Below are 12,334 nucleotides of genomic sequence, written 5' to 3'. Positions count from 1 at the left end.
ACATGCTATGGTGGGGGTCTGTTACATTCTATGGTGGGGGGGTCTGTTACATTCTATGGTGGTGGGGTCTGTAACATGCTATGGTGGGGGTCTGTTGCATTCTATGGTGGTGGGGGTCTGTAACATTCTATAACCAGGGCCAGGGTCTGTCCCAGTGTACTTTAATATATGTAACGAAGTATGTTGTAGTTATGGCTGTGTGTTTATTTGCACATCACACAGCAAGGAACTATTTTTTTTTTTATCTAAAACTGGACTACCCGTGTAAATTGTTTTCTACCCAGCACGCCTTGAATACACTTACCGGTCAAATTAAAATTGTTTCTTCTAAGTTGAAGATGAGGTTAATTTCTTATTGTGTCACTAATTCTACGATCAACCCTTTCTCCACGTCGAATCTAAAACCTGGATCTTGAGAAAATCTCACTGAGCATAGCCAGACTACAATGCACCGCTTCAATTTATCATTGTCAGGGGAGAGAATTCACAATATTTGCACTTGGCGCGATTATATTGCATTCTCATAAAATAAATAAAGAAAACGAGCAAACAAAAATGTAATAAACAAAAAGCAAAAACAAAAGGAAATGATGTTTTAGTAATTAAATAAATTCTATAACAATAAATGTATTTAAACAAACAAAATATATTTTTTTACTAAACATTAAACTCAAGTTTTTAAAAAATCAGTAAAATAACATCTTTCCTGCATTCATCATTAAAGATTTCCCGCAGCATTGTTTAACATTTTTAAAAATACAAGTAGGGGTCTACAGAAGTCCAATAGAAGTACAATGGACATTAGTACGACTGTGTACGAAGGTGTACACAAATTGTGATCTCACCAGTCGGTATAAAATGACAAGCTAAACTAAATGTTAAAAAAACCCAATAGATTTTTAAAAAGTGAATCCAGAACTAATTAGCTGCCCACTAATTTTATTCACTACCTTATGCTATATACTTGAGCAGCGATTTTTAACGTATTATTGTTTTTTTGCTGCTGTTGATGTTGCTGTTGTTGTTAACTTAAGCAACTTTTATTAAATATGTGAATGCATGCCCACCAATTCATCAATAGCTGCAGCTATACAGAGCTATGTCATTAAACTGTTAGCATTGCACACACACACACACACAAAATAAAACAATCATTTTGTGAAACTATTTAAACTGATGTCGGATGCGTGGCCTAGCTGTAGAACGTCCTTGAGTCAACCCAGCTCTGATAGGGACCTAACTCACGTTAGGGAAAGTTAAGGCGGCTGGTTATAGTGCTGACCACACGGACACTATTCCGTCATTAGCCGAGGTCACTGAAAAACTCTACTTCGTCTGTCCCATGTGTCTTGGGCACGAACGGGAAAAAGTTGATGATGATTTAAACGGGTGCTTACAAACCTCTGCTGTTGTTAGGCTAGCGAGAGGAGCCACGTCTAGGGTGTTACACAATTACTTGTAGGTGGTACTAAAATATCACGTGACGAATATTTGTATTGAACAGTGTGTTAGTACGAAGGTGCACAAATGAATATGAGAATTTTTTTTTAATTAGTTTTGACTGGTTACAGAACATCATCAAAAACGTGTTTTATCATTGCTGATTTTTAATTGTAGTAATACAAAAGTAAAATAACTTGACTTCAATTCAACACTAAATCATTTACATTTTGAAATATGTAGTGCTGAATTAGAAGAAGATATACATTACACTATGGCACATAAAGCTAACAAATCATGCGTTACTTGTCATGGATATATACAACAATATGAAATTAATTTATTTTTAATTTTAAAATCTGTTAAAACTTTCAATCAAGTGAAGGTGGCTGACATAAAAATGTCTGGCATTGGCTCGTTCGGATTTGATCCCAGAATCATAATTCTAGTAGCAAATCACTAGACCGAAGTGTCTGTTTTTGTCAACTAATTAATGTGAGATCAACTAACAAAAATTTATAAATATTTAACTGGTTTCTTTTCGCAAAACAGTCTCGGAGGTTCTAAAATTCACATATTTGAAGATTTGGGTTAAATGTACCATCTTATATTTTATGGTTATATTTCAATTTTATCATAATCAGTTTTTTTTTTATTTTACTGTAAGCATCATCATTATCTTCACTATTATTAGTACACACTGCTTAATGAAAAGTGTGTAGGCTACTACACCATCAGCTGAGATCAAATCGTCATAGAGCCAGTATCAGGACATCACACAGCGGAATTTTTTCAGTACAGTTTGCATTGAATTGGCGAAGGAAGATCGGATCAACTATTATCAACAAGTACATAAAGGATTGGCAGGGCAATGGGTAGAGTGTGTAAAGATAATATGTAGGTTGTAATCTGGATAAACTTCTCTCTTCTCGCCACTATGTGAAAGTTGGTTTTTTTTTTTTTTTTTTTTTTTTTTTTTTGGAGTAAAATATGCCGTCTTAAAAATTTGAAATATTGAAATTAATGGGTAGATCTATATTTTTTCATGGCGGTTTTAATACAACGATTCTTATTCAGGAGTAAAATTAATTGAATATTCGTATAAATATAAATTTAGTAACTAGTGCATTACTAAGCATACGTCACCTTTTGACCTAATTATTGCACAGTCTACCTTTAAACTAATCTCAGCCTAACCTAAGCTGAAGTAAATATTTCTCTACACGTTTAAAAATTATGGATTCCGCATTTCCCTGCCAAGTTTTTTTAACGAAACAAAAATAATATCAGAACTACAAATTTTTCTTGCAGTCCCTGGCCCTTCTCTCGTAGTCTTGCAATGCCTTGCTCTTCTTCCCCCCTGCGCTCATGGCCGGACAGAAGGAACCAAACAGCTTGTCGAAGTGGTTGAAGAACGGCTGGTAGTTGGTCAGCGGTTTCTGGTGGTGCATGTCGTGTTTGGGGGAGCCGCCGATGGTGCCGGTGGGGTCAAGGTTGTGGAGGAGGAAAGGGAAGTCGAAGCCGATGTGGGCCTCCACGCTCACGACGATGCTCATGATCATGTAGCTGGAATACAAAGGGTTAATGGTGTTCTCGGGTAGTTAGAAAATAAAGGGTTAATAGTGTTTTATGTAGCTAAAAAATAAAGGGTCACTGCTGATCTTTCTGAAATGCCAATCCCAAATGATGCATATCGTATTTTCGCTTAGAATAAGGGAGATGACACATAAAAAGTTATAAGTTAAGTAAATCATGGTTGCTTCCCCTGTATTTATATTTTTTTTTCCTATTCAGATTTGAAAAATTCCTAGGTCTATAAGACTAACATGAAACAGGCAATGTTCAGCTAATCAGATGTATTTCATTTTCTAAGCTTGATGTATGGTACATTTTTTTAGCTACGGGCATAATTCCTTCAAATGGATTAGAAAAAGGTTATATTTTAATTATTGTAAACTTTGTGGGAAGAGTTGTGTTGTGCATAAAAGAGTTACCTCCAGACGGTCAAGGGGTGTGAGTTGAAGAACCAGGTGTTTGTTGTGGTCAGGAACCCGACCGTGACCAGCTCCCACGGGTGCAGGTACTGAGTGACCCAGACAAACGGGCTGTTGTAGCGGTGGTGGACGGCGTGGATGTGGCGGTACAGGAAGCGGATCTGGGAATGGTAAAGTTACACCCTAATTACATTATGGTTGTAGTAAAGTTACATCTTAATTACATTCTGGCTATAGTAAAGTTACATCTTAATTACATTCTGGCTATAGTAAAGTTACACCCTAAATTACATTCTGGCTGTAGTAAAGTTACACCCTAATTACATTCTGGCTATAGTAAAGTTACATCCTAATTAAATTCTGGTTGTAGTAAAATCACATCATTCTATTACATTCTGGTTGTAGTAAAGTTACATCTTAATTACATTCCGGCTGTATTATAGTTACATCTTAATTACATTCTGGCTGTATTATAGTTACATCTTAATTACATTCTGGCTGTATTATAGTTACATCTTAATTACATTCTGGGTGTAGTAATGTTACACATTAATAGCATTCTGGCATTAGTAAAATTAATATCTCAATCACATTGTGACAAGTTACAGTTGACTTTTTAGCACTAGTAAAGTTACATTCCAGTACAATTCTGACAATAGTAGAATTAAAGACGAAATACACAATTTGAAAATAATTAGAACTCACTTATGGTAATAGTATAGTTTCATTTGAATTAAATTATTGTAATAGTAAAGTTACTTTTCAATAATTTTCCATTAAAAGGTTTTTTGTTTGTTAAGTGCCCTTGCGAACCGTACGTTCCATGGTGCTGGTGAAGTAGAGTTCACCGGTTTCAGTGACCTCGCATTTTAACGCATTATGTCCAGCCGCCTTTACATTCCCTAACGTGAGTTAGGTACCCATCAGAGCTGGGTGGACCTAGAGGCGCCATAATGATCCCTCTAGCCCGGGATCCGAACTCGAGACTTTCTGGTTAGCAGTCAATCGATCTACCATTCGATAGATTTATCAGCAGTGTTTAAATTGTTTTTCTTAATAAATCAAACCAGGTCGGCAAACTTTGTGGTCAAATTACAGGTATCAGTGTTAACCTACAGAGCTGTATTTTGACGCGACAGATACCTGTTATCTACCCAGATAATTATACTCTCTGATGACTTCACCTCGGTGTTATCGATACACTGGTCCCTAATCGATAACCAATACAGATGAACTACATCGGTCAACATTTGTCGAGTCGTGAGTTACGTAACAGATAGGAGATGGGAGTTTTTTGTTGAATTGTCTGGTTGAAACTAGGTCAAGGCCAGGGTTCGAACTCGGAATTAAAATGTAACACGTTACAGTTGATGATTCGGGTGTGTTCTTCTGATTACTTTGACAGGCGTGTTAGTCTATCAACAAACATAAAGTTATGATTACTTTGCTATATAATCAGAGGCGTAGCTACCAGTTTCAGCGTTTAATGGAAGAAGAATGGGTTGTACTTGCGTTTTTGAAGCCTCTACCTTCATATGTTGTAGTTGTTTGTTTTTTGTTTTGTGTGTGTTTTTTAAGAATTTTTATCTGCTGCATATTTTTGTTATTATATTCAATGGGGGAAAAACATACTGAGACATTATATTAGAATGTTAATGAAAAAAATGGAACGCTAGAAAACATTGTTTTATGTTTGGCTTTAGAAGACTGAGTGTACCAACATTTAAATTTGTAGTAGGGAACAGTTAGTTTGAAAACTTTACCGAAGTCTAACCAAAGTTTCTGTTTCGTGTTTTTGTTGATCGAATTCTAGTAGATCTCAATGACTTCAGTATTCCACTGTGTTTATAATTCGTGTTGTGGAATAGTACAGATTAAAATGTTTATATGGTATCAATACCAAAATGAGAGGGACGGCGTGGTCGGACAGTAGAGATCCCGACTGTTAACTTGAAAGTCTCAAGTTCGCATCACGGGCTTGAATCTGTAAGACGGCGCTGTGCCTACCCAAGACGACACTGAGTCCACCCAACTCTGCATCATCTGAACCGTGTGTCCATGATGATGAATGCTAAAATGATTTCGAATTCGAAATCGAAAAGCGCGAGTCAAGCAAATAAATTATGTATGTCTCGGGTAGTACCAACTACCGTCAGCTCACCTTATGGTGCGACATGTGCCACACATAGTACTGGAAGTCAAATATAAACAGCCCGGCCAACTGGTGCCAACAGAAGTCAAAGACTGTTGGGGCTAGGTGGGGGAGGGGGGTCGCAGGGGTCCAGATCCACTGACCCACGGCGGCTGGCATGATGAACAGGATGTGGTTCCAGAAGGTCAAGGTCAAGGTGTCGTAGATTTGCTCCTTTGTTATCTGTGGAATACACCATGCACACATTTGTTTGTTTTAATTTTGTGTAATTAAAATGATTCGTTGATTCGTTGAATTAAGTTGTTTGACTCTAGAAAATCTTTCTCAAGAAGGAATATATATCATAAGGGTTGACTTCCATATACTGTAAGGAACTTAGGGTAATGTATAGCAGATAACTTTAGCTCATATCAATAGGGTGCGCAAAATGCTGGCATATCGGCAGTGATTAGTGTGTTGTTAATATTATTGCCGAATGGCATTTGTATAATTCATCTAGGTCTTATTTCTCCACTGACAAGTGGCATTCTCCTCGCACGACCTTTGTTAATTTTTGTTTACTTTCACAAACTGAGAAGTGGCCAGATAAAATTCACAGAATGGGAGGTGGCCAGATAAAATTATTTCTGTCACAGAATATGGAGTGGCCAGTTAAAATTAATTCTCAAATAGAATAGTGGCCAGATAAATATATTTCTTTCACAGAATATGGAGTGGCCAGTTAAAATTATCCCACAAATAGGGAAGTGGCCAGATAAAATTATTTTTCCCACAAACTGAGAAGAGGCCAAATAAAGTTATTCCATAGAGAAGTGGCCAGATAAAATTACTTCTCCCTCACTGACCTCTTTGTCCGGTTGAATCTTGTACTTCTTGTACCATCTCTGGTTCTTGCAGTAGATATCACACAACATGAAGGGCAAACACAGGCTGAAGTAGAAGATCACGGAGAGAAAAACGGGAAACAGCGGTGACTCCATGTAGCTCTCGTAGCCTAGGCGGAGATCCCAAAAGGGCTACAAGGGAAAAATATACTTACATGAGGATGGATATAAAAGAGGACATACAAGAGGTTGGACATACAACAGAATGGACATACAAGAGGACATACAAGAAGACATACAAGAGGACATACAAGAGGACATACAAGAGGTTGGACATATAACAGAATGGACATACAATAGGACATACAAGAGGACATACAAGAGGACATACAAGAGGTTGGACATATAACAGAATGGACATACAATAGGACATACAAGAGGACATACAAGAAGACATATAAGAGGACATACAAGAGGACATACAAGAGGACATACAAGAGGACATACAAGAGGACATATAAGAGGACATACAGGAGATACAGGAGGATGGACATACAAGAGGACATACAAGAGGGTGGATATGCAAGAGAATGGACATCCAGAGGATATACAAGAGGACCTACAAAAGGACATACAAGAGGACATACAAGAGGACATACAAGAGGACATACAAGAGGACATATAAGAGGACATACAGGAGGATGGACATACAAGAGGACATACAAGAGGACATACAAAAGGACATACAGTGGGATGGACATTCAAGATGATGGACTCGCATTTTCTTTAGAATGTAGTCTAGAGTTAAATTTCTTTGACAACAAACTAGTTTTTTTAAAACCATTAAAAACAAAAAATTCTTTATTTTAAATCTGTTGATACATGAAATGTACTCTATAAATTTTAAACTTCTTTACTTGTAGAAAAAGCCGATCATCTTGTGACTGTGTTGTCTCAGATCTATTGGAGACTCCAGATATGTTGACTAGTGCTGGGGTGTCCATGGTCTAACTGTGTTATCTTCTAGTACATAACAAGACAGAAAATATTGTTTTATAAACATTAATAAAAACATTGCTTTGGTTATAGGAATTATTCCACGTCTCTTTTATTCACATTATAGCATAATATGCAGGAATAGATCCAAAAAAAAATTAAGTTAAAAAACGTCGGTTTTCGTAAAAATATTAAACATCGTTTGGCAGTCCATAGATATGAAGCCAGTGTACATTATATGTAAACAGCAAACAGAAAAGTACCGATTTGTTCGACGTGTGATCGAGACTGTTAGGACCTTCTTCATTAAATAGGGATGAAGTTAGAGCGATGTGCATATGTGATTTAATACTGGACAATACGAATGAGTGGTGTGTGTCAGAGAGACGATAACCGCTGACATAGCAGTGATATGGGTGAATGGTTACCTAACTGATAAGTGAAGGGTTTATCTGTAATGTCAGCATTGTATGTAGTTAACGGAAAGGGTGGGGCTTGGTTGTGAATACTACAACAATAGTGGGGCTTGGTTTTACCATCGGGGTGTGAACATGGGATGTGTTTGGCATATATATATATATATATATATATATATATATATATATATATATATATATATATATATATATATATATATATATATGTGTGTGTGTGTGTGTGTGTGTGTGTGTGTGTGTGTGTGTGTGTGTGTGTGTGTGTGTGTGTGTGTGTGTGTGTGTGTGTGTGTGTGTGTGTGTGTGTGTGTGTGTGTGTGTGTGTGTGTGTGTGTGTGTGTGTGTGTTGACTACATTGTGTTGACTACATTTATAAAGACAGATATGTAGTCTTTACATACATACATGATAGGCTAAGTACACCGTTCCTGAGTTGACCCAGCTGAGCATAGTGCTGACAACACTATCCCTTCATATGCCGAAGACAAATAAACAGGTTAACTCTACTTCGCTTGCCCCAAAAATCGTCAGGTTTGGAGGGGGAACTTTAAACTTTAATATAGGCTATACACATATAAACTATTCTCAGATATATATATATATATATACATATATATATATATATATATATATATATATATATATATATATATATATATTCAATACAGCATATAGTTATATAGACTACATCTCTATATTTTTTGCGTGTATGTTATCTATACATACATGCTATATATGTGTAGCGTATATATATATATATATATATATATATATATATATATATATATATATATATATATATATATATATATATATATATGTATGTACATATATATATATATACATACATACATACATATAGTACAGACCGACGCCAGTTGTGCGAACTTTGCGGACTTACCCGTGTTGTGTAACTGTAGTGTTTGGTTAGTATCGATATTCCTTATCACCGGCGTCCTGTGTCAGCACCGACCATGGACTACTAGTGTGTATGTTATGTCACTGTAATACAACTTCCGCTCCTTTATCTTCAAGCAAACCTTAGCCCGCAATCAGACGTACGCCATGAGGCACTCGGCCAGCACAGCAGACGTGAGAGAATAAACGTCCGTGGTATTTTATCCTGAGGTGTTGCTGATCATGTACACCGTATTAAGTCTTGGTGCATGCATTCTAAAATAGCAAAGGCGTTATTGGTTTTAAGGGTTTGATGATTGGATTTTTTTTAAATCAAAAGATTTTTTAATAACTGAATAGGACGTCAAAAGCCATTAAACATTATAAAATCTGTGATGACCATATTTGCATCAATCGTTTTACAAATAGCCAACAGTAAGGTCAGCATGCTGGTGTGATCAAAGATCGAACTTATTTTGTATATAAAAGTATAGTATTAATCTTTAATGAACACAAGTAAATGCACTCGGGTCAGTAGCGTAGCGAGGGGGGGGCGTGGGGGATATATGTCCCCGGGCGCCGACCTTAGGGGGGCGCATAATTGAAAGTTTGAGGGGGGGGGGTGCAAATGAAAAGTTCGAGGGGGGGGGGGTGCAAATCGAAAGTTTGAGGGGGGGGGGGGGTGCAAATGAAAAGTTCGAGGGTGGGGTGCAAATCGAAAATTTGCTCCCAAGGGGGCGCCAAATTGAAAGTATGTCCCCGGGCGCCGGGAAGGGTCGCTACGCCTCTGACTCGGGTCCAGACAGAATCGTTTCAAAAGTGCCAAAATGGTCGCTGGATATGGGTGACACCCTTTAGACATTCTTGTCTCTATGTCTGAGTGTAGACAAAGGCTTGCAACGGTTTGATTTGCATAACAAACAATCTTTTGGACTGGTTGATCTTCAAAGTAGAATAAGTTCCACTTCCGGTTATCGGAAAAAAACTGAAAAGTTGATACTGTACTACAAATTTAATATAATACTTGCATATGAAATGTCATCAATCTAGCTGTTACGGTACTCATGTTATCGTGATTACAAACACACACACACAGGCATACGGACAGAATTGAAAAGCCCAGTTTTTCAGACTCGATTACGTATACAACGCCAAAATTTTGATATATTCGGTTTATAATTTTTGCCCGATCAAAATAAGTCCTCTATACTCTGGATGTGATGAAGGACTGAGGTGTAAAACGGTGATAACTCAAAATTTCAAGTGATTTTTGTGCATGTTTACAACACTTTCTCTATACTATGTATACGAGAAAGTAAAAATTGATTAAAAATCGGGTCTACATCCCGAGTTGTCATCCCCCGTAGTGTTATTTAAGAATATGCGAGAAAGTTTAGGGGAGATCACTCCCGGTTTATTTTATTTAACTTCCAACAGCGCTGACTTGATTAGTAGACGTCGTTGTTTTTCTTTTATGACAAATAGTCCATTGTTTTTAAACATTAATTAATATCATAACCGCACATGTAGGCATATATGGATAAAAAATGTATGAGTGATAAAAATTGTAAACACGCGTTTCGTTGTGAGAGTGCTGTTTATTTTAGTCTCCATGCATAGCTTATTTTTAACTTAGCGTTTCAAAGCACTCATAAAATCAATTATTGATTTATGCACAGTTTAAAAATAGCACAGTTTCGATAACTAAGCATCGATTTTCGAACAAAAGGTCAACTTTCATAGCTTGGTAGGGATCAGAAAGTTGGGCTTGGGTAAGACTTATGCGGGTTAAGGTACTTGCAGAGTTTCTTCCAAGCATCTCTCCGCTATAAATGGCTATGATTATCCAAAAGAAATGGCTCTCAAATGTAATCACGGACGCTCAGTAGGGTAGAACTTAAGGGTGGGGGACATTTTACTGTGAAGCGAACAATGCATCGAAGCAATATGGATCATAAATTGTGTATGGAATACACTATATTTAAAAACAAAACCAATATGGTCATTTAAGTATTCTAAAGGATAAATGAACAATAAATAAATAAATATGTGCTTAATCAATCTACGAATGCTATTAAAGTTCACCAAAATGAGTTTGGACATATTTACTGTATGGATGCCCCTCGAACCGATTATATTAAACTTTATTATAATGAATGTATGTATAATCACTTTAGATGCCGGGGAACCTTTCTAATCACTTTAGATGCCTGGGAACCTTTCGCCCCAACCACCCCACCCCCTTCCGCAAGCCGATGCTTAGATCTATAACACTACAGTATATTTTTTACAAGCTTTTATTTATAACTTGATTCCTCTGTGGTGCTTTTTTCGTGGATGAAACTGCCGCGCAAAATTTTGATCACTTCTATCTGACCGATTAGTTTCAAACTTGGTACGTGCGTTAATACTATACGACAATGCAATCTGACATCAAATATAACTTAACGAGCCGGCCCGCGGCATAACATACGCCGCTATTTAGTTGTTGTTTTTTCTACTTTTCAGTAATTCATAATTTGTGAATTCGACAGTACCAACGCTGACACTGAAAATATTTCTTTAAAACACTATAAGTAGCTCGTTAAGGACCATAACCCCCCCCCCCTTCCTTCCCCCCCCCCCCCCCTCCAACGTTTAAAATCGTTTCAAACTAAATTATCTGCCCCTAATAGCCGTCACTAAACCCGACTCCACGAAGGTAAACATAGCGTGAACCACAGCTCACTAAGACCATGTAGGGGTGGGGATGGTAGGGAGCGCGTTTACAGCTTGTTTTCTAGCGTCTCCCAGGAGAGAATTATATATATAGATTGGATGCCTAATTTATTTTGTAAGAATTAATTATTAAAGTTTCCTTAATAAGTTACCATTTTCCGCACCAATACACGCACATTTTTCGTGTTCATTTAGTGCAATTGTTTTAGTCAAGCAACTCTATAAAAAATTAAAGAGATGAAAATAAAGTCATTAATTAAAAACCTTTTAATGACAAGCGTTTTATAATTATGCACTGAATAGGAGAAAATAAATTATTTTCTTTAAATATCGAGCCTATAATAAAACACTACTATTTAAATAACTGTAAAGAAAATGTTAGTAGGCCTTAAAGGTATTTAATAGATGATATAGTGACCCACGATTTTTTTTTCAGTTATTTAAATAGCAGTGTATTATTATATATTTCAAAAAAACATTTATTTTCTCCCTATTAATGCATAATTATATAATAGCTTGTTATTAAAACGTTGTTTTTGTTTTTTAATGACTTTTTATTATTTAAAATCGAGAAAACGTAATGTAAAATCGATCAATAGGCTTACATTATTTTCAGTTTACAAATAGCCAAACGAAAATGCAAAGGTTTTAAGAAAAATCATGTCAGAAAACAAATTGAAAATTGGCCAATAGCCTTCTATATTATAGCGTAGCATTGAATACAAATAATCGCAGCAACTAATTTTTTGTTAATTATTAGAAATTTAATTAAATATGCTAAAACAGGTGCCAATGTGGTTGCCTTATCAATCATTGGTTCAAACATTCCTTTCCCACTAGGCCTACTGGGATAAAAAGCTAGGCCTAGGCTTGTCCTAC

At 36.5% G+C, this 12,334-nt stretch overlaps 1 protein-coding gene across 3 annotated transcripts; it reads right to left on the bottom strand.

Annotated features, from left to right (window-relative positions):
- Window positions 1–628: 628 nt before the first annotated feature.
- Window positions 629–12,147, bottom strand: LOC131952382 (cholesterol 25-hydroxylase-like protein 1, member 2). 3 transcript variants are annotated; one of them, XM_059315006.1, is made up of 7 exons: window positions 12,061–12,147; window positions 8,742–9,013; window positions 7,328–7,433; window positions 6,432–6,602; window positions 5,596–5,808; window positions 3,435–3,595; window positions 629–3,006 (listed from the first exon to the last, which is right to left on the bottom strand). In XM_059315006.1, the coding sequence occupies exons 3-7, from the start codon at window positions 7,412–7,414 to the stop codon at window positions 2,733–2,735; spliced, it is 906 nt and encodes a 301-aa protein (XP_059170989.1). In that variant the 5' UTR covers window positions 7,415–7,433; window positions 8,742–9,013; window positions 12,061–12,147; the 3' UTR covers window positions 629–2,732. The 3 variants fall into 3 exon arrangements, with proteins under 3 accessions (XP_059170989.1, XP_059170990.1, XP_059170991.1); XM_059315007.1 differs by having other exon boundaries at window positions 7,328–7,430; XM_059315008.1 differs by lacking the exons at window positions 8,742–9,013; window positions 12,061–12,147 and adding an exon at window positions 7,670–7,745.
- Between the last annotated feature and the right edge of the window lie 187 nt (window positions 12,148–12,334).

The sequence above is a fragment of the Physella acuta genome, unplaced genomic scaffold (genome assembly GCF_028476545.2).
Source record: "Physella acuta isolate Inbredline_101_S28 unplaced genomic scaffold, ASM2847654v3 ptg000871l, whole genome shotgun sequence".
In the NCBI taxonomy this organism is placed as follows: Eukaryota; Metazoa; Mollusca; class Gastropoda; family Physidae; genus Physella; species Physella acuta.
This window is presented reverse-complemented; position numbering and strand designations above follow the sequence as displayed.

Coding starts and splice junctions, on each gene's coding strand:
- LOC131952382 (XM_059315006.1), bottom strand. CDS start 7,414: ATGGACACCCCAGCACTAGTCAACATATCTGGAGTCTCCAATAGATCT. Junction 6,603..7,327: donor ATGATCGGCTTTTTCTACAA/GTAAAGAAGTTT, acceptor TTTCCCTTGTAG/CCCTTTTGGGATCTCCGCCT. Junction 5,809..6,431: donor AGATTCAACCGGACAAAGAG/GTCAGTGAGGGA, acceptor TGTATTCCACAG/ATAACAAAGGAGCAAATCTA.